The sequence below is a fragment of the Aptenodytes forsteri genome, unplaced genomic scaffold, assembly GCF_000699145.1.
Source record: "Aptenodytes forsteri isolate BGI_AS27 unplaced genomic scaffold, ASM69914v1 Scaffold81, whole genome shotgun sequence".
NCBI lineage: Eukaryota > Metazoa > Chordata > Aves > Sphenisciformes > Spheniscidae > Aptenodytes > Aptenodytes forsteri.
Window position 1 is genome coordinate 2,405,852 of NW_008795259.1, and position 22,632 is coordinate 2,428,483.

At 39.7% G+C, this 22,632-nt stretch overlaps 1 protein-coding gene across 1 annotated transcript; it reads left to right on the plus strand.

Annotated features, from left to right (window-relative positions):
• Positions 1 to 756: 756 nt before the first annotated feature.
• RPP40 (ribonuclease P/MRP subunit p40) lies at positions 757 to 12,993 on the plus strand. The gene is made up of 8 exons (XM_009279228.2): positions 757 to 798; positions 1,564 to 1,708; positions 2,968 to 3,036; positions 4,670 to 4,765; positions 5,937 to 6,062; positions 10,215 to 10,413; positions 11,340 to 11,474; positions 12,687 to 12,993. The coding sequence occupies exons 1-8, from the start codon at positions 757 to 759 to the stop codon at positions 12,883 to 12,885; spliced, it is 1,011 nt and encodes a 336-aa protein (XP_009277503.1). The 3' UTR covers positions 12,886 to 12,993.
• Positions 12,994 to 22,632: the final 9,639 nt, after the last annotated feature.

Consider the following 22,632-nt stretch of genomic DNA (forward strand, 5'->3'; position numbering starts at 1 on the left):
AGGTGCCCCGGTGGCTCTGCCTGCCGGCCGTTAAAGGGGCGCTTTGCTGGTGCTCCACCTGGCGCCAGGCTGTTTTCTGGAAGGTTCCGCCATCCTTGTCAAAGGTGGCCTGCACGCCTCTTGGGGAGGGGGTGGAGGGGGAGAAGAAAAATTAGCCCCCGTTGGCTTGGTGGTCTTGCGCAGCATGCAGAACCTCAAAGAGTGAAAGGCCGTGCGGACACGAACTAGAAGAGAAGAGGGGTGACCCGGTGGAAGAGGTGACAATGTTTTGTCAGTGCTACCTGGCAAGTAACGCAGGGAGCGGCACCCGCAAGTTGCTAGTCCAAGCAGTGAGGGACTGAGGGAGTCCCTCAGCAGTGAAGGAGGTTTCAGCTGAAGCCTGGCTGCAGGTATACCCTGGAAGTCCTCTTTTTCATGTTGTCCCTCCTTCTGCCAAAGTGTCATGTCGTGCCGTCATCAACAACTGCTTCATTGTTTCGGACAACTTAATGTGGCGAAGGCCAGTTTTTGCCAGCTCGCCCTCCTTTCTTTGCCTTTGCAAGCATCAGTCAGACCCTCTTGCTATTTCCTTAGTAACTTTTTTAGCAGCTAACTAGAAGGCTTTCTACTTGTGTGGCAGGCAGCCCATCTGTCAGTTGTTACTTGTCTTGTGTACGTGTGCAAAGGGAGATATGTACCTGTTCTCTGTAAGCTCCTTTGTTTCAGAAAGAAGTTGTTTGGGATTTTTTTGAGGGTGGAGTGGGAAGGAGCGAGGGGATGAACCTTTATGCTGCTTGTGCATGGTTATTGGGAAGCTTGGTACTGGCCCATGTAATAACCTCTGTTTGCCCTGGTCTCCCGGACTTAAGAGTTCTCTTGATCTATGAAACACGCACAGGAAAGCTTTTAAACAAAAGGGAAATTAAAGGTAGGCAACTGGACCAAAAGACTGAATGCTGAGTTTAGTAAGAAAAGCTAGGTGCTCATCCACTTTGAAAATCGGTTTTCTACCTTAAATGAGAAACCTGCTAGAGAAGTTGTAGCCTTAACATACGCCTTATGACTTTCTTGAAAATCATAAGCCCATCTTCAGGTTTTGTTCTGATGGTCTGTTCGCTCTCCTGAGCTGAGAGGAGAATGCATTGATTCAAAAACTAGTTTAAATTCTACTTTGGTCTTCGCATTTCCACTGAGATTACGTAAATGCTTAGCCTACACTTTTAGTTATAACTGCTTCCTGCAGCAAGGGCTGAAGGAAATGTTCCAGTGCGACTTCAAGCTAAATTGATAATGACGTGAAACAAGATCGTTAGTTAAGTCATGCGGTGTAAAACCATGCCTTTATGTAACACTTCAAATGCTATTGAATAGCATGTAAAATGCAAAAAACAAATAACATTTGTGCTGTACTTGGAGACTTTTTGCAAATTGATACATTTTGAAGACAATAGCTTGAAAATTTTTTTTCTTCATCTCATTTTGGTGTAACATACTGATTTCTTTGAAAAGAAGAATTTTTCTTTTTTTTTTTCTTCCAGAACAGATTTTAGGATATGATTTACATTACAAATATTTTCCTAATAGGTGTCTTTTTTGATCCCTGAATGTGGCATACTACCTGAAGTGCTGAAAAGTACTGTTGCAGATGTTGGAGAGTACTACCTGGTGAGGAATTTATCGGTTCATGAATTGGTCGCTCACGAATTCATTGATGCTTTTGTGAAGAAAGGTAAGGAGGTAATCAGAACATGACAGATGCAGTAATAGTGTATATTTTTCATAACACAGTAAAATCCACTTATTATTATTTATTCTGAAAAGTATTTTAAAGGAAGGGAAAAAAATAGAAAATTCTGCATTAATTTCTTTATCTGCTTTTTTTCTGGTTTGTGGTGTGTCAATGTTTGTTTACACCCAATGGGTCCAAAACTTAGAAGTTTGTGTGACTGTTCCCTTTTCATTTCTCCCTATTCCATCTTAATTCTGCAAGCCAGCTGTCAAGAGGGCTTCCATGTATCCTCACACCTGTTTGTCTTCTACATCTCATCTTTATGCAGATTCCTGCAGAAATCCCCTCCCTTCTCCCTTTCTGATTCCTTCATATTTCAGCACAGAGCTGTGTTAGCTGTGTTCTGCAGCAGGCAAGAGAAAAAGAAGAAAAAATATGCTTTTTGGGGGGGGGTGGGTTTTTTTGCTAATAGAACTGCAGCGGCTCGTCCTTACACAGTAAGAGCAAAGAGGATGTGAAGAAAGATGCAGCCTCCGCCCAGCCAACTTGCTATTGCATACTCAGCACGCTGTTTTCATCGAGCAGGCCCTGCTTGTTTGGCTCATGATAAATGTTGTACCCTTCAGATGATTGTCAGGGAGAAAAAAAGCTTTAAAGGGAAAAGAGAGACGAAAAGAACATGTGGGTGAAACGGGAGCATGAGATCCATTACTTTCTAACTGCGGGACTCTTTTTCGTATTTCCTTTAGTCTCATTAATGGCTTTTATGCCAGTTGTTTTATGGAAGCAGTATGATGTTTGTACACCAAGTTTACAGGATCTGACTTTTGTATTTTTAAGAATAAAATTGGTTGTGGCAGCTAATGCTACAAAAAACATATTTAGTAATGTGAGCATCTTCCACCTTGTCTTCATGTGAACTAATAATAGAAATGTGTCTGGAAAAAAATGGGGTTTTCCATTTGCTGAGTAGGGAAGGTCACAGGTGGAAAGAAAGTGTTTTCATATTGGGGCATATTGTTAACATTACCTATATTACAGGTCCTTTAAAATAGTGCCAGTCCAAGGTTTGTAAAAATAATAACAAAATGCTATTTTGCTTGAGAAGGTGGAAGAAAGTTGGTTGATGAAAACACAAGGGTTTAGAATGATTCAAGTGGTATTTGGCATGTTTCAGTATCTTGAGGTGAATCTTTCATATTGTCGTGTCTGTCTTTAAAGACTGTGTAATCTCACGGTTTTCTGCTTTACTATTAAAGGTTCATGCTACGCACTTACCTATAACACAAAAATTGATCAAGATAATACTGCAGCTCTGCTACCAAATGGTATGGTTTGTTTTGTTTTTAGTAATACATAGATATTGATTGTGGTCTTGGTTTGTGGGGTTTTTTTTATTTGGAATGATGTAAACTGGAAAATTTAATGCTTACTGTACTTGCCAACTTTATTAGATATATGTTTGAATCATAAAAATATTTTAACTTTTTTTTCATTCATGCTGTTAAACTATTTATTTAATCTAAAGGAAATTAAAAAAAAAAATCAGCTTCACTTATATATAGTATCAGATTGTCAATGCTTCCACCATAACTGCAATTGCTACAGAGGATTATTTTTGTGAAAAGATTGCATTCCAACTTCTTGCTTCCCCTAGGTCTTAAGGACAGAATTTGTACCAAAAAAGAAAATTATCAGCACTGCTTAGGAACGCTTTTTAAATATTCAGTGTTTATTCTTTGAGAATTATGTGACTCTCTTGCAGTTCCATCACAATTTTATGACAAAATGTTCCATCTCAGGTGGGTTTTTACATGCAGAGAAAATAATGAAGCTGTTTTGGGCTTCAAACATGTCGTCTTATTTCCGTTTAACAATGTATCAGATATAATAGAAACACAAATTGGTCTATCAGCCCTCTAGCCTAAGATGCTGTAATATGACAGGTGCCCATCAGGGCATAAGTAACTTCAGATTCTTCAGAGGAGGAATTCTTTTATGTGCTCTGTTAGCACAGTCCTAGCAAAATGGGTACTTGATAGTGATTGAGTTTGTACGATACAGTTATTACAAGCTATGCACAATTAATGCAGAGACAGCATTGCAGTTCCTGTTGATGTCGCTGTCTGAAATCTTCAGGAGCAGCTTATTTGTTTGTATTCTATATTATATTGTTGAACAGTAGAATCAAGAGACTGTAGTAGAGATCTGTTGTGTGAAATTCTGTACCAAGTGGCAGCTGCCAGATTTGGTTTATGAACATGGAAGTGGAGTTGTTCCAGCGCATATCTGCTCATCGCTAATAAGCATAGTTTACTCAATGTGAGTAGTCCTGCTGGAGTTGGAGGAACTGCTTTTGTATGTTTAGTTGAGCAGTGCATGCATGACTGTTCACTAAGTCAGGCCCTAGTGTAATGTAGTATTCAACCAATGACACAGCAAGTGCTAGGGGACAAGCGGAGGAAAGACTGAGGCAATGAAGTGAGGTAGTACAGTAAAAAAGCTATGACTATCTCAGGAATAATATTACACGTTTCTCATTCTAGTTTGTAAGACCTCTTTGATAAAAATGAGTAATTGAGTTATAACACTTTTTTTAAGGGTTAATCTGGTAATCTATTCAACTGGAACTAAGGAGTCTGGATTACATTAGTAATACCATTGATCCAAAGCTAACATTGTATCAGGTACACGGTTCTCAGAAGACTTCAAAGGGAACTAAGTAGAAGATTATTTCTCATTCTAGTTCGTAAGACCTCTTTGATAAAAATGAGTAATTGAGTTATAACACTTTTTTTAAGGGTTAATCTGGTAATCTATTCAACTGGAACTAAGGAGTCTGGATTACATTAGTAATACCATTGATCCAAAGCTAACATTGTATCAGGTACACGGTTCTCAGAAGACTTCAAAGGGAACTAAGTAGAAGATTATTTGTATTAAAGTTTGTTTTGTTTATAGGAAAATTAATTCTATCAGTGGATAAGGATACTTATGAGGAACTTGGACTGCAAGGTCACCCTTCTCAGTATTCTGGCAAAAAAGTAATGAGATATAGTAAGTATTATTTATATTAACAGTGCTGATTTCAGATCTGTCTGTGAAGCGCCTTGTTAGGATGTTAAACCAGCAATGCTGAAACTTCCCTTTCCTTAAAATTGGTTATTGTCTAGGTTGTATTTTTCCAGATGCAGATACAAGGACTGCATGAAGAGAAAAAATACTTTTTTTCAAATAATAAAGCAGAAACAAATGTGTGATCTTTTGAGTATTCTATAAAATTTTTAATTTCTGGGGTTTTTATTGTGTTGTTTATACTGGAGTGATGTAGGACTCAAGAATTTTTGTATACTGTGCATAGTATCTGTGCCTTCCGATTTAAATTGGAAAATACTAAACTTATTAAGGTAGAGCTTAAAATTCGCATACTATACAAAAAAATCAGTGAAGAGCCTCACCCAAGACTGCTTGCTTGAAAGGGAGAGTCGTATTACGTTTGACACATTTAAAATGGTAGTCTCCATATACCAAGTACTTGGAAAATGTTGTAATTTTTAACAGCTGCAGAGAAGACATACTGAGTGTGATTTTTGTTAACTTTTTTTCTGGTAAATAATTAAAAAAAACCATGAACACTATGCCATCTCAAATGTATTTGAACCTGCAGTAGTTGATAGGTAGTTACATAAAAACTTTAGAAGGGAAAACTTGTTATCTATAATAAGAATTTTGGCAAAACAGGACATCATTTTACTATTCAGTTTGTCAAGTAACATGTATGATGAAATTTCCGTCTGAAAAATAAATGTAACTTTTAGCCTGGGACCAATTCATCTAGAAAAAAACAGTTGCAAAAGAGTCATTGCCATATCTGTGGCCTTTGATGTTAGAAACTCTAGCTTTTTTAGTGCTATTTGCTTGCCTAATTACCAAGATATTTTTAAGATGCTGTTTTGGGGTTTCTGTCACTGCCATTACAAAAGGAATCTGTCCCTCCAGTCACTAGAAGGCAGTTCCAGATTATATCAAAATAAGGACAGCAGGAGGTGAATATTTATTTACATAATGGAGAGTCATATTTGCATAATCAAATACTTTATAAAGATGCTGTATATGTGAAAAGGAAGTTTAATGTTCTTTGGTTTCTTTGTGTTCTTTTAGTTCTTAATGAATTTTATATTAAAATTTATTTCAATTGAGTAACTATTGCTTTTGTACATTTTTGCAGTTATAACTATTGACTTGACTGATTCCGGCTTTCACCCTGATAGCAAGAAACATAACAGAGTGCTTTGGGCCTTGAAAGAAAAGAAACCTTTAGAATTTGACTTCCTAATGGCTTGGTATAATACAGGTAATAACTAAATGTAAAACTAAAATGTAACTGACATGAAGTCCAAATATTTTTAGTTTACTGTTCTTTTCTACTGATTGTCCAAATGCATTTTTAGTGGAGGGAAAAGTTAGATTAAAATGTGTTTGGGTGGCATTTTTTGTTTGTTTTGTTTATTTGTTTGGGGTGGTGGTGGTGTTACTTCCTACACAGCAGAACATTCCAGTTCAGGAACACAACGGTGATTCATAGGAGATACATTAGTTGCTTCATTTCCTTGTCTCTAGGTTGCCCAGGCTTTCTGGTGTAACTTTGCCTATTTCATAGCGCTGCCTCTTCTTTATAAATCTGAGACATACATAGCTGTTACTAATACACTTTTTTTAGTTCTTTTATTAATACACATAAGTTACATATTTGGCGTAGGACTTGAGATAGGGAACTTTTTGTTTCATCAGTAGTTACAGGCAATGTACGGAGTCCCTATTTTTGTCATGTGCTGTGTACACTGATACACACGCAGTCTGCTATTTTATCATTTTATTCTCAAGCACTTGTTTGAGATTGGAGCAGAGTGAGAGGTGGTTGTTACAAGAAATTGTATTGTCTCAGATCACCTTTTTTCTAGAATTTGTTTACTGATTACATTACATTACTAACAAATCTAGAATCGTTTTCTGATTACATTAATTTTTCTTCTGGGATTTAAGTATTGTTCTTTCCCTGAGGGTCGTTTTCCAAAGTCTTCAGTTGCTTGTATTAGCTCAGAACAGGCTGTATCTAGGGATATGTAGCATTTGCATAGAATTGACAAAAGCTGCAGGAGTCTGTACTGCAAAAAAATGTTTTTGTTCATCATAGCTGTGTAGCTTTTAGTGTGGTTCTGCTTTGAGTCACGAAGAAGTCTCTACACTAGTGAGAAGGGATGTTGGAGAGGTCCCTGAGAATGCTTTCCTGTCTGATCTTTACACTGTTACTCTTGCCTGGCTCTTCAAGACCACGTCTGAGAGGGAGTTACTGGCCTGAGAAATTAAATCTGCTTATAAGCTCCTTTAGCAGTGTCCCATGTTACACTTTAGTCCTTCATGTTTCCCCTCCCCCTTCTTAAGTGCTAATCATATGACAAGGATCCTTCCTTGTTTGTCATGCAGATATTGTTTAAAGGCTTGCAGTTCCCGTCCTTGTAGTCTTTGGGAAAGAGTCGCAGTGAAGACTGTTGCTACCATAAATGGTGACATAAATCCAACTAAGGTGGCGGATCTTCAGGCTCAGCCTGCTTGGATTTATCGCAGAGAGCAAAATGCCTCTAGGGCCGGTATGTTTCTTACGTTTGTTGCTGCCAGTGTAGCAGCATTCAGGAAGAATAGCATTCCTTTTCCTCACTTTCTTACATCCAAAACCTGGGTCAGGTCAATCATTTTCTGAATATGGAGTTAAATCTGAATACCTTTCTGTGCAAGAATCCTGTGCTCATAACACATGAAAGACTTCTAGTCTTAGTACTGACAAAAATAAAACTTTTAGAGATTTTTATTAATAGGCATGAGGCATTGTGTAGATTCTGCTGGAAGGGGAAAAGAGGGATGTATTTTGTTGAGAGAATCTATGTCCTCCGTGAACATTCTGCTTTCAGCCTTCCTGCTGATAACTGGTGTTTCTTGCTATGGCCAGCACTGCTGCAAACCTGTAAACATTCGTGTCACTTTCCAAAAGCAGGATTTTTTTTCGTACCCGTTTTTCCCACTTAGTGGTTCTGGCACCAAGAGGAACAGAAAAAGGGAATATGGAGTGACTCATGTCTTTAATGACAGAGGCAAAACAACCTTTTCTTCTCTATTGCTGTAATTTCTATGACAATTTTAAACGTTTATTGGCTGAAATTCACTGGCCTCCAAAAAACTTGGACAATGTGACATGAAAAGCTATGCTGTAGCTAGAGGAATTGTTCTGTTGGAGTCTTGATTGTAGTCTTTGAGACTTCTTGAATTTAGGACTATAGCTGAGGCTCCCATATGGAGTGGACATTTAAAATGTGTAATTTTTTATATTTGACTAAGAATTCTAGGGCAGTATTATACATTCTTTGAACCTGTTAAGTCTAACAAATGCCAATAGGAAGTACAGACTGAAGGAAGATCATCTGTTCTAGCACACTTCAGACTTAAATATATCTATATAAAAAAACTAAATTAACAAGAATTCAGTGGCTGCCTGTCTTTGTCACTGTGCCCTTTGGTATTTGGACAGCTTTTTTTGAAGGATGACTAAAAAGGATCAGGTTAGCCCTCCTTTTTATACTTCCCCATGTGATTGTCCTTGATGAGATAAATAACGGCTGATGGAGTTTAGGCAGTCCATAATTTTTGATAGCAGGTCTTGGATATTGTATTCTGCAGTGAACTCTATCCTGTAATTGAATTTCTTCTGTTCATACATGCCTTTCCTGCAGTATGTAAATGCTATTCTGGACTTCTCATGGATAAGGTATTATTTCTTGGTCGCCTAGAGACCCATTGTTACTTTATGAAACAGAATACGTTATCTGGGATTTCAAATTTAGGAGGATTGATTCCACGTCAATTATCTTACTGCTTCAAAAAGGAAGTTGGTTAATATATCTTAATTTGCAATATGCTTGCTTAGGCTAGGTTTTTAGTCTAGGTTAGGTTTTTAGAATTTTACCTGCTGTTTTGGATCACTTACTAGAGTTGAAGAAACATGGCCTTTCCCACAGGTCCATCAAGGTACATCTAACTGTTACAGCTGTACTGCATTTGAAGACTTATCACTGTTTTTTTCCTTCTCTGATCCTAATAAAGTGAGATTTGTGATACGGTTTGATTTCTCTACACTCCCCCCTTCCTTCTCTCTTCAATTATTATCCCCCCAAGAATTCCTCTTGACATAACTGATAAATGTGTTCTCAAACCTGTAGTCACCTGCTCACTTTTCCACTATGCAGGGAAAATGGTGTTCTGGGGTGGCAGACACCTTAGCCAGGTGGGTAGGAGGGTCTCTAGTCTTGATGACTGATTGTGGTATTTTTCTCGGATAATATCACCTTCCAAATACACCTTCTCTGAAGATGATTTCTCAATTTACTGTAAATCAAGAATTTTTCTCAAAAACCTTATGGCTCCTAAATTAAGTTTGCCATCACACCTAGGAAATCAAATATGTGGTGTTTAGTGATGGGATAAGACCTCTCAGAAGGATTCTTACATGTTCTTGTCCTCAGCTGAGAGAACTAAGAGATCCACTAACCTGATATGCTGGATAGAAGACTGGGTGCCTTTTAAGGACAATGAAAAGGGAAACTTTCTGCAGTTGCGAAGGCATGTTCCAGGAGAATTTAAATGACACTATAGCTTTTTACAAAGTATTCCTGAGATCTGCAGGAATTTATGCCATTGGAGTTGTTCATGATTCTAGAAGCCATACTGTCTCTAGGAGGCAGTTCTTAGCGAACTAGTGATGCTGGGATCCCTCTGGACACTCAGTGGTTTTGGAGGGACTACTGCCTCAATTCATTTGAGCTTAGTTCCCTTTACCTGATCTTTGTGTACATCTACCACATGTATTCTCCTTCTCAAATTGCAATGCCTGAGGAATTTCTAGAGATGCTGAGCCTAGAGACGACCTAATTGTATAAGGCATGCATTGCCCTTCTACAGCAGCGAGTACCTGTGCATGAGCACAAAGGGAATGTACATATAGGCACTAGTAAGGCAAAATGTCCTCTGGCCTCGTGTTTATAGGCATGGGTATACTTACAGTGTGAGTGCATTTGCAGACCACTTTGTCTTGGGGAGCAGTTAACATGTTCCTGCTCCCTTTCGTGTGTTCTTTTTCAGGAACACTCTGAATTCCTCTTTCTAATGAGTTCATTGTATTGTTTGCCCAGTTAATTCTTGAATTTTCTATTGACAGATCTATACTTGTTAGTTAAATAGTAAATTTACTGAGCTATACTGAGTTGTTGGATCTTGCACTAATTTTTATTTCCAAGAAGATAAGGAACCTGAAGATTCTATGGCTTTTGCCAAAGATAACAGCATGTAAGCAGTTTTACACACTGCGTTTTCTCGTATACATGTACAAAGGTTTCATGTATTCAGTGGTCCTTTTGTTTAGTAGTTTCGTAACAGCTCTTTGTGGTGTTTTGTTGTTAAGGTGCAGAGGGATCAACACTGATGTCATACTTTTCAAAAAACCAAATACAGGCCCTGAAGCCAAAAATAACATTCAGCACATTGAGAGACTTGCAGTGTCCAGTGTTACAAAGTAATGAACTACAAGGAAAGCCGGATGAGTCCTGCAGTACAGAGGAACTGTTTGAATGGCTAGGTGCTGTCTTGAGTCAAGTTAGCTTGTAAGTATTTGAATTTGTTTGATCTCTTAAATACATTTTAAGTAAGGAAAGCCACAATTTATTTTAAGGAAGAGTTAAATAAAAATTAAGAAAGACACATTTGTGTAAGTGGGGAGTCTGTTATGCACACAAGTGTTTGTTGTAAGTCTTGAATAACTTATCTGTGTTTTTAGGGGTACCCATGTGTACTGGTTTTGGCTGGGATAGAGTTAATTTTCTCTGTAGTAGCTGGTGTGGTGCTGTGTTTTGGATTTGTGACCAAAACAGCTTTGTCTATTGCGGAGCAGTGCTTACACAGTGTCAAGGCCTTTTCTGTTTCTCACACTGCCCTGCCAGCAAGTAGGCTGGGGATGGGCAAGAGGCTGGGAGGGAACACAGCCAGAACAGCACACCCCAACTGACCAGAAGGATATCCCACACCATGTGGTGGCGTGCTCAGCAATAAAAGCTGGGGGAAAGAAGGGCGGGAAGCATTCAGCATTTGTCTTCCCAAGTCACAGTTACACATGATGGAGCCCTGCTTTCCTGGAGATGGCTAAACATCTGCCTGCCGATGGGGAGTAGTAAATGAATTCCGTAGTTTGCTTTGCTTTCACACGCAACATTTTGCTTTACCTATTAAATTGTCTTTATCTCAACCCACAAGTTCTCTCGCTTTTACCCTTCCGATTCTCTCCCCCATCCCACTAGGGAGGAGCGAGTGAGCGAGCGGTTGTGTGGTGTTTAGGTGCTTACCAGGGTTAACCCACAGCACCATGACATCTTGTGTATTAATTGCTTGGCCATTAGTTGCTTTGGTATTAATTTAGATGATATACATAGATACTACTTGTTTGGTACAAGTTTTGATTCCAAGACTTCATGTTGACGATTTGAAGTATAGTTATTTTAGTTGGTTTTTTGTTGTTGTGGGTTTTTTTTTCCAGAGACAACAAATCGTCTAGCTTCTTGTCAACCTATTGCTGTCCTCAGCCCAACATAATGGTGGAAAAAGCTTTTTTGTGCACAATCACAGGCTTTATAATTCCTGAGAAGATAATTCAGTTATTGGAGCAGCTGTGGTAAGGGCTGACAGGAGTTACATTACTGAAATACTTGTACTCTAACACTTTTTAATTTTCAAAATCACTTTTAAATACTTCTTTTCAGTAGTGCTGTTGGAGGTAAATAGCAAAACATACAAAAAGAAGACTTTTTTTTTAATTAGGAAATGAGCTGAAAGCTTAACATGAGTATAAAAAAAGCAATAAACAATTTTGGATACTTCAAATTTGAAAATGCCTGCCCTGTATTCTAGTGATGACTTTGCTTTTTATCTTAATTTCTAAGAAACAGTGGCTCTACTGAGCTTCTACATTTTTCAAATTCCCCCTGCCTATGAAAATCAGATGCCCTCAAATATGTCTAATTTAGGGTTTCTTAACTACTGATGGAAAATATGATTGAAATCCCTTTATGATACCAAAAAAGAGTATCACAAGGTACTTCAAGGTTATTACAGCATTACAATAAATGAAGTTATAGTGAGTTTTTTGAATCAAGTGTTGTGACATGAACGGGGTAGCTGTAGTTCTAGTTCGACTAGTGTATCATGGATCGGTGTGGTATCTGCCTGTATTATATATTAGTGCTACTGATAGCAAATTCTGGAAGCTCCTTGCCCCATGTGTGAGACAATTCTTGAAGTGCCTGCTGGCTAACGATTGTAGGACTGACTCATGACAATATTGCCATTGCTTTATCTGGAATATGATCATTACTCTTTGAGCCATTTTCAAATCTCATGCAGAAAGCCTTCCTAGGCTAGGGTTGGAACAGAAATTTCCTTGGCTTTTATTCTCTATTTAAGAGCAGCGGATAATGTCTGGCTTTGATTATTTGTAATCCATTTCCTTTCTGGTGGTAAAAGTATTTGTGTCAAGCACAGCCTGGCTATGTTTCTTCCTCCTATGTCTTTTTTTCCCTGATAGCAACTGTTCTCAGTAAATGTTCCATTTTCTGAAAGACAATGCCTGCTATAGGAAATTCAGAACAGCTACTTTACAACTTAGAACTTTTTCTAATTGCTATAACTTGCAGGTTTGCCATGGCTAAAAGTATGGTAGGAATAATCAAGAGTCCACCTTCTTTAATTTCCTAATGTCTTCTGAAGAAAAATTTTTATTTTAATTTATGTATTACGTACTAAAGCAGTTTTAACTGTTAATTACAAATTTTCACTAAAGTGCCTGTGTCTCTGATTTTTTTTTTTTTTTTTTTTTTTTTCCTTGCAGTTGCTATTTTGGTGAACCAAAACTGGCATATTGGCTGACCTTAACTGTGCATGGCTTTGCAGACAGCCCTGTTTCCTGGAGAGAAAGTGAACATGGTTTCCACAAAGGAGGAGGAGAGAACTTCAACTTTGTAATTTTTAGAAATCTGGACTACTGGCTTCACATGGCTGTAGGAACCAATGATGATTGTCCTCCATAAAGCTACGTCTACAGAAGAAGTTTTCTAATAATCCCACATTACTGTATAGAAACCTAATAAGATAGTTTTTATAAAAGTAATTAGGTAACAAGTTAAGTACTAAGAGGCTGTATATGTTTTTCCATTATTGTATACTTGAACATGCGGTCTTATTCCATTATAATTATTGATTACCTTGTCTTCTTCCTTGCAGTTGCTATTTTGGTGAACCAAAACTGGCATATTGGCTGACCTTAACTGTGCATGGCTTTGCAGACAGCCCTGTTTCCTGGAGAGAAAGTGAACATGGTTTCCACAAAGGAGGAGAGAACTTGTACAACTTTGTAATTTTTAGAAATCTGGACTACTGGCTTCACATGGCTGTAGGAACCAATGATGATTGTCCTCCATAAAGCTACGTCTACAGAAGAAGTTTTCTAATAATCCCACATTACTGTATAGAAACCTAATAAGATAGTTTTTATAAAAGTAATTAGGTAACAAGTTAAGTACTAAGAGGCTGTATATGTTTTTCCATTATTTATAGCCCTTAAAGGATGACCTGCAATGGAAGGAATGGATTTTTGCTTCTTCACTGTCATACAGTGCCTTCTGAAAGACGTCACAATTCTAGCTTTAAGAAAAAGATATGTTTTTGAGAGTTTAAGTTCTCAGGAATTGACTGTAGGTGGTTTCCTTTTATCCAGAAGTAATTTTGGAATTTGAGAGTTAGTTTTACAGATTGCTAGTGAAAATATTTGAGAGGAAAGCTCATTTGGGGATTTAGTGTTTTCTTTCTTTACATTAAAGATCTGTAAAACCTTCAAATTCATGTTTAAGACATTTCAGCTGACATGCTGGCAAATAAAAAAAAAAAGAAAAAAGGGAGATGTGTTCTCCGTAATTTGGTAGGGGGGAGGAGAAAAAAGGTGAGGAGAAGGAGGTACATTACAGTGGAAGGACCACCCATTGAACATGGAAAAAGTAAAGGCTTACTGACCTGCTTTTTGGATTTTGCAGATCACAGTTGGTTATTAGAAAGAAGCTGATTTTTTAATAGTGATGCAAAAGGCTGTTGCTTGCTTTCTTAATTGACCTCCACACACCCACACCCACCAAATATCTACTTTTAAAAGTAGCTTGTGGTTCTTGCTTACAGGACAACTCATGGAGCTAGGACTTCAACGTCACGTTATTGCAGATATGTTTCTGGGAAGAATGCTATGGACATACCCTCAAACAATGCAGTTGAAGTGAAACAGGTTTTGTTAACAATAAGTAGTAATACTGAGAGCATAGGCAGCTATAAAGAATCCAGGTTAACTCCGGTTGAAATCCATGAAAGGTTGGGGGGGGGGGGGGGGGGGGGGGCAGGGGGATGGGCATTATTTGGGTTTTGTCTTATGGAGTGGGTATCATTAAAGTACCAATGCAGTGCTAAAATGGAAGTTGTTCACCTGATGGAGCAAGAGATTGGTAGTGGAAGTTAGGGCATAGCTGTAGTGGAAACATCAAGATCTCCTGTCAGGGTGAGTGGCACAAGTAAAGCAGAAAGCCCATGGGAAGCAGTTGAGCTTTCTTTATCTGTTTATTGGCTCTCTTCAGTGAGGATGATTCACTGGCTGGTATTTGTTTGTCATAAACTTCCACTAAACATAACCCCTTTTGCTCAAGTTTTGTTACACATTCCACAAACACAACTCTGACAAATCAGCAAACAGTTTTCTAAATAATTACATTGTTTTTCAAAATTATCCTGCCATGAGATGTTTCTAGTAGGTTACCAGGAGCAGAAGTGCCACCTTGTCACATGTACAGACATAGACTCGCACAATGACAAACTGAATGGACAAGAGTCTGGGAAAGTTCTTAACTTGACTCTTGACTAGTAAATATTTAACATGGCTGGCTCAAACATTATGTTTTATTACTATGCATCAGTGCAAATGGCTTCAGTTGTCAGCTAAAGTCTGCTTTTGAAAGTGTCTGTTGAGGGATTATGCCAAGTGTCAACTTTCACAAAAGAGACTAGTAACCAGAAGTGTCTTCCTTTTTCCCCTTGATCAGAAGGTCTCTTAAAAGCTTGGGCTTTTCCTGGAAGTTACACCTGCAACAAAAGTTCTAATACAAAGTTAAAAATCTTAAATCTTTATGAAAAGTTGGATGAATTTTGTAGCCTCTCCAGTGAATGCGCTCATCTTTCTGTCAGATTCTAGTAAAACTATTTCCCCCACAATGCGTATATACGCACACAAACAAGTGTAATGTATACTGCTTGGAAAAAAAAACAAATGCCATCCACAAGTAGGAATCTTGTATTGGTGGGTTTGTTTCCCTTACTAACTGAGAGAAAGGAGTGAAGTCTTATGCATATGCTTCCTAATACTCTCAGCAGGAGTGCAGCAGCTATTGGCCTTGGCTCCAAAATGGCAGCAGTAGGACCAGGGGAAGGCGTTTTTCTAATTGGCACCCGGTTGCAGAGCACCTTGGGATCACCGATGAAGTAGCTGCCACAGAAGTGCTGGTGGGTACACAGTGATAGCCTCACTGAGACAATCCTGGAAGGCAAGTTGAGAAGCAGGCATTTCAGCTCTATCAGTTCTCCTCAGCATGCGAGTATTAAGGTTAATCTCGTATGGATATCTAGGGAAATCTCATCAGATTGGTCAACGGTTCCCTTTGCCTCCAATCTACATAGGCAAGAGACTGTAAATATGTCTCAAAGCTCAGTGTTACAGGCAGAGTCATTTGGCTGTGCTGTATCCTACAATCCCTAGTTGTCTTCTGGTGGTTGTTTCAAATGGCTTTTCCAGCTAAGGAAGGGATTAAAATCCTGTTTCTGGATCTTGCAACTTACTTGAGATGCTGAGTTGGTTTCTGGCTTTTCTCCGGTTTCTTTAAACCTGTACAAAGTACCACTGAAAACCTTGTGCTGTTAATAGTTACTGCAGTCAGTCTACTCTTAGACTCTGTGAGATGATACTGCGTTAGCCAGAGCCATGCTTTCCTAGCAAGGTCCAATGGTGTGCCTGCCTCTTAGAAGGCAGGCTTTCCTGTGCTTGCTGGGCTTTGTAGTTGCACAGAAGAGGAACTGGGGGGTGGAACTGACTTCTTTCTTGCCACCTGCAAACAACTGTGACCTGAGGGAAGATTTTCCTGGGATGAGGGACAGCAGCCTGTTCCCTACCGTCTGTAAGGACAGATGGAGTACTCCGTCTCTCCAGGAGACTCCCAAGCATGGGAGAGACCCTTGCTCAGAAAACAAACGTGAAGGCATTGCTCGCATGCTTGGGGAACAGATTAGGAGGGAAGAGCTGGGACTGGGCCAGGTAGGCAGTAATTCAAGGAAGAATTGGGCAGGGCACATGAGATGGAGATAAAAGTTTTTGCATGAGAATGAAAGATGGCTGCTGGTGGTGGTCTTGCCCTTTGTGCCTGCCTGTGAGGGAGGACAGGAAAATCCAAAAGGTTCCTGAGAGCTGTGAAAGTAATGGGGAGCAGCTGTGCACCAGCTGCTTCTGAGATCAAAGGGCTGAGTGCTGACTAAGAAGTTTTGCCTCTGGGGAGTGTTAGTTATCTACCATGGGGAAGGAGAGCCAAATATCTGAATGCAGAGACAAGCCTGGGGCAAGCTGGATGCATGAGAAGTAGAGGTTTTTGTTGTCTTGGTATGCGGACAGTGATAAGGCACTCCTTGAGAGCTAGGGAACTCTGCTCTGCTTTAACCTCAGCCCTTCTACCAAGCTGTGCATTCCTGCCTCTCAGCTGGTGGAAGGAAAGGGAGTTTTGTTGAGAGGTTACTGGGGGGTAGCAGAACCAGCTGTGAATGGGCCACAGAGATCATGTGCTTTTCCAGCCACATGTTTGAGTAAGTGGTTATGTATATTCAGAAATCGGTGGGTATGGAACAAATAGAGAACAAAATTTCACGGTGACAAAGGGGAGACAAAAGCTGAGGCAGTTGGATAGCATGTGTTATGCAAAATCACTCTAAATAGAATATATCTGCCTTTTTAGTTTGCAAATGCTGACTGAGTCAGGAACCTGTCTGGTGAAATAAACCTATGTGTCCCATAATGGCAAGAATAGGAGCCTAACAGTGGTGATAGTATTTTGTGTGAAGAAGGGAACATTAGCATGGGGGACTCTGAGAAAGTTAGAGATAAGGATGAGAAAAAGAACTTTCACTATCGGAATACATTCTAGAGATGCTGTGGTTGCAGAGGGAGAGCAGCAAGATTTGGCACAGCTTAGATCTGGGGAATGCAGGAGAGACGAGAATGAATGCTAATCTAAGGCTGCTTGAAAGGGAGGTGACAGGGCTTAATGGAAAGAGAAGCATGAGCTTTGTTTTGGCTGCATCGTGCTGTCGTTTACTGGGGAGAATATCCATTTTGGGGAGGCTAGCCAGGATGTAAAGTTGGATGTCTGGACAAACGCCAACAAGAAAACAGGTTCATATGTCATCAGCCTGGGGATTGCATAGCAATTGTGGGAGTGAGTGAGATTGCTCGAAGATGGGTTATAATGTTTTTGTTGGAAGTAATTTGTGTGCTTTTATTATTCCTTGCCACAGGCTGCCTCTTATTGGTTTATCTGTAAGGTTTCTGAGTGCGCTACAGAAACACCAAAGATTTAAAACTGTCTTGAGATAGGTTGGATGATGTTGATATTGCTGTTAATTGCAATTAGCAGTTGGGCTGCTCACCCAGTGCTGCAGAGCCGGTGTGAAGTTTTGCACACGTAGAGAGCGCCCCTGCTACAATTACTGCAAAAATAAATAGGTAAGGCAGACAAAAGGTAAAAAGGAAAATGAGAGCTTAGAGGGGTATTTCTTTTCCCCCTCTCATGGGAGGTGCATAGCAAATCAGTGGCTGATCTGGGATTAGAATGAAGGCTTTTCGTAGCTAGTCCAGTACTCTAGCTACTAGATTATAGTTCCCCTGATGCTGTTAATTAAAGATTAATGCATGCAATTGACTCTGTCTTTAGTATTTCTTTATGTGGTAGCTATACTAGAATGTGCTTGAACTGTTTCTCTTAATCATTTTTATTCACAGAATAGAGCTTAAAGAGCAAAAACAGAGACTAATTCAATTAGTTGGCTATTAAATAACCACCTTCTGAATATTAACAAGAATTTCAGAAATATCTACTATAAACTGAGGCAACTCTTCATAAATGAGTGGCCTCTGTTTCATCCTTGGAAGTAGCTTCCAGCACTGCTTAAAAATATTTGTTTTAATGCAGCCATATACAGGAGCAAAAAAGGGGAGCCAAAGTGACTTGAGCAGTTTTCAGCTTTCCAGAGAGCAAGGTACAGGGTGCCTTGGCTATGCCCAGTTTCTTTTAGCTGGCTTTATTAGAACAATTTAGTGGGCTTTAGTTATTAGAATATGGGTATGTTTTACTTGGGTAATTGAAGAATATCCTAAGCAGTGGTATTTGCTGTTCTGTCCCCCCACTGTAAAATATAGATAACCATTGATATTAATATTATTGTTGTTAATGTCTAAGCCAGATGTCTAGGTTCACTAGATAACAACAATCTTTCTGAATCGTATGCCAGCAGGATTGCAGAGAATACAAAAGGACTAAGTTTTATTACGCGATTGCAGGTGAAAAATAGCACGTTTATTGATTTATCACAAAGACAAGTATTTCTAATCTTTTGTCACTGTTGAAGTTTTTACCTTTCTTCAGTGCTACCAAATTGAGTATGCATTTTTAAAAGGTTATAGCTTAAGGCTCTATGGAAAGCTAGTGCTGTTACATTGCAATTTTCAAAAGTTCTTGCAATTTGGCACTGGGATAAAAGCCTTACTGAACTAGGCACCACACTGCCATTGGGACAACACTGACTACAATTTATGAAGAGAGGTTTCTTCTTTGTTATCAAAGCAAATTAAGAGTTTAAATGGTCAGCTTTTGCAGAGCAGGCACAAAACCAAGCAGTGATACATTGGTTCTTGAGCCTGTTTTTCAGTTAGATACTTAATCCAACTTTAGAGCTCCCGGTGTCAGAAGAAGATGTTGTAGCCCCATAAACTTATTTAAATGTGCTCAAATATTTTTGTAAGCTTTATGACAGTTGAGTATCATTTGTTTTCCCATAGTTGGCATAAGTGCTGTCTCATGTACTTGTGACTGATTTGACGGAAAGGTGGTCGTGTGTTCCAGATCTCACTCAAATTTGTACTCCTGTACAGGATGTCGTGACTCGCATCTCTCATGTTAAATACTGTGGAATCACAGTCGAAGTCATGTGGAACCTCTGTAGCTGCGCTGATCTTAAAGGTCAGTAGGAATAGCAGGCGCTTAGCAATTTAGAGTAATGGATGCCTTGGCCAGATGAGTAAAGGTATTTGTGTGACCAGCGTGGGTTTGCAAGGTCCACGAATTAAGTCTTCAAAATTATGTAGGCACCACTGCTTTTACAGATCTAACCTGACGGTGCCTACATAATTTTGAAGACTTGTAAAAGACTTCTGAGGATTTGTAAAAGCAGAGCATTGTGGTGCCTACTTGTAGGCAGTTAATTCCCCAGTGGCCTTAATGGCCTTCAGGCTGGATACCCAATCCTGCAAAGCACATTTACTCTTGTGCTCAGAACAGAGATCCAGAAAAGTCAGCATGCTGAGTAGTGACCTACCTACACTAGCTGGTAGACACTGTGAAGAACTACAGTGTACCTTCAGATTCTAGCTCAGCCTGCTCTGATGGAAGTGGGGATTTGGGTTGGGGTTTTTTTTTTTGGGGGGGGGAAGCAGGGGAGGCGCAGTTTGAGATAGAAAGGCAAGGTTGCCTGCAGAATTGTGATAGAGCCATCTGGGTATCACTTACAAGTAATACCTCTGATAACAAATTGCTGGGTGACCTTCTACAAATAACTTTGCAGTTCTGTGCTGCTCTGACACTTTCCCAGTCAATGCAACAGACTTAGGGGCGCTACTTGCTTTGTTAAGCATTTTGAGAGAGCCATAGGTTATCATTTAGCGTTCACAGAATTTACTTCAGAACCTAGAATCAGCTCTTGCCACATCCGTTTTCCTCTGAAGGCTGCTGATCAGAGAGGGAGGGGTGGTTTTGACCAGGGCTCCAGGGCAAAACAAGTCCTATCTTTCCTCTACCTGCCTGGAGGGTGATGTAAGTGAAGGAAGTGGTATGGGGTTTACTCTGCTTAAGGCAAGACTGTAATGTGCTGGAAAACATGACTCCATTTAGTCGGCAGCATTGTAGTGAACAGAGGGATGAAGGGTAACTAAGGGTAACATGAAGCATTCGGGATATTTATAAAAATGTGAAATGGCTTTTTCTTGTTAAAAGAATGGTTGTGCATCATTAAAGGCTACAAAAGCGAAGTGGGAGCATGCTTTCCAAATTAGTAGGAGAGCAATCCTTAGCAGTTGCTAATCTATTTATGTTCCAGTCATGCTCAGAGTGTGGCTTTGAGGTTTGAAGCTCTTGTAATTGCCTGGAATATGTCACTCTACAGCGAGATTCATTGTTCTGTTCTTCCCAAGAGGAAGGCTGAGATTTTTAGCTGTAGGACTTCCCTTTCAATTGAGCAGAGAGACATGGCTAAATTCCCATGTATTGTTTTGTTGAAACACTATTAATTATGGCTTCCATTATAAGCATGCCAGTTCTATGTGATCTAGGCAGAAATTGATGCATTTGGTGGGAAGCAGCCAGAGCTTTATTTTAGGGATTATACATGAGTTTTAGGAGCCAGATTTTGATCCCTGATGATAGAATTCCTTTAAACTTTGCAGGATCGATAGGATGCTTGTTTGGTTCCCTGATTTCTCAAAGGGTCAGAGATTTAATTTTTTTCTTTCCTTTTCTCAACTTCTTGCTGCCAGGTTTCCTTTGCTGTTCCCCAAGCAATGCTCAAAACATTTAGACATTAAGCCCAATTAAATGAGTGTGAACTCAAAGCTCCATGCCTTGCATGAAGAATTAGAGGGGCAAGATTCAGCAGGGATTGAAGACAGTTTCAGGAAGCTATGTAAGATGTGGCTTCAAAAGGTCTTCCAGCCCAACCTCATCCATGTTACTTTGTATGGGAACCTCTCTCCTTTGTGCCTTCCCTTGAAGAGAAGTGAGTGCATTTTTTAATAGCGAAGAATTCTTGTAGCTTCCTTTCAAGTCCCCAAGGTATTGTTGGCCGTGGGAACCTCTCTGTATAGCTCCTATGGAACCAGCAGCTTGGAGCATAGCCATGATGCTTCCATGTAAGAAAGCACGCATCCTCTATGCAAAACTCTTCACTGGTGTTGGTAGACGGGTTGGAAAAGCCTTTATTCTATAGATTCATTTCTTCTGTGAATGACAATCTACACTGACAATTTTTATTCTATAGATTCGTTTCTTCTGTGAATGACAATCTACACTGACTTTTTCTCCCTGGGGGCTGAAAGTGGAGTGGCTGCTAAGTTTCAACTAAATATGAGATAACTTTAGATCCAGGTGCTGTTCTCCCTGCTCCTTCTTTATTGCATGGCTTGATCAAGTGGATTATATGCTGAGGACCTCTAGGGAGGGGAGCTGTGAAGAAAATATCTTTCTTCATGCCTGTCAGAAGGTAGGTCTGCCCCAAGCAAGTACTGCTTTGGTACTTCGTAGTCTGGAACAGTTCGCTCTTTCTTTTCTTACTCCAGTATGCATTGGTGGGTTGGTTGAGAAAGTTCAAGTGCTCCTGGATTTACTGGCATCTGTTTCTAAAATTGTTCACTGTGCTGAAACTGAGAAATCAGCCAGGGAGATGGGCTTTGCTGTAGGCAGGGGTCCAGCTCAGTGTCATGCTTGCCCAGCCCAACGCTGCCCTTGGCCAGCAGTTGCCACAGCCTATGTAGATGAGCAAGCAGGATTTGCTGCCAGGGAATATACACTGTGGAGTTCTTGGCCTCTCTTCTGGAAGAGTAGTCTGACAACCGTCACCTGGACAGAAAGCCCTCAGCACTGAGAGCTCACTCTCCTCTTTAACTCACAAATGGTATACCTCCAAGATGGTGGTGGTTTGGTTTGGTGTCCCCCCCCTGCCCCCTGAGATCAGTCATGTCAGGAATACCTGCCATTTTCTGAAAGACCCAAAAAATGTGATTTGGAAACAAAGTTAAGGGATCGAAAACTGCAGTGGTAACATAGGACAGATGTTTGGCTGAGGCTTTTTCAATAGCATAGAAATTGCTTCATGAACCAGATTTTGTCCAAAATGTCATAGGTGCTTGTCCCTGTAAATTGTGAGGACGTGGTAGAAGCACCCTGGGTTCTTAAAAGAGTGTGCCAGCTCATAGTTACTACTCTAAAATGGCTGTCATGCCCCCCTTCTTCCCTCTGAATTAAATTTCAACAAAAAAGCTAAAGTAGGTAAAGAAGAAAACTGGAATTTAGAAATTTGTCTTGAACTGAGACTAAATGAGAAATTTTGCCTTGGATCTTTGAGATAGTAATATAGAAAAAGTTACGGTATTTTAAGATTTAAGTTGTTTTTCTCCAAACTCGGTAAGAGTCTTGTGGGCAGAAGAGGACCGAATGTGTTAAGATGGTTGATTTCAGCGCAAATAGAGAACTCCAGGTTCTTCCATAGTGTCCTGAATTTGGTAAAAACATGCTTTTTTTTCTTCCTAATGAACAAATAGCTTACTGTGCCAAATACCTCTAAGCATGTTTAGATTTATTCCGTTCGCACTCAAACAAGATGAGATACCACCCTGTTCTAAGAGAAGATCTACAAATACTAGAATCTGTGCAAAAATCAAGCAG

What these genes read in the sequence shown, in the direction of transcription:
- RPP40 (XM_009279228.2), top strand. Translation starts at nt 757, where the DNA reads ATGAACCTTTATGCTGCTTGTGCATGGTTATTGGGAAGCTTG. An exon ending in TGCAGCTCTGCTACCAAATG is followed by an intron (nt 3,037 to 4,669) that starts GTATGGTTTGTT and finishes TTTTGTTTATAG; the next exon opens with GAAAATTAATTCTATCAGTG. An exon ending in CAAAAAAGTAATGAGATATA is followed by an intron (nt 4,766 to 5,936) that starts GTAAGTATTATT and finishes ACATTTTTGCAG; the next exon opens with TTATAACTATTGACTTGACT.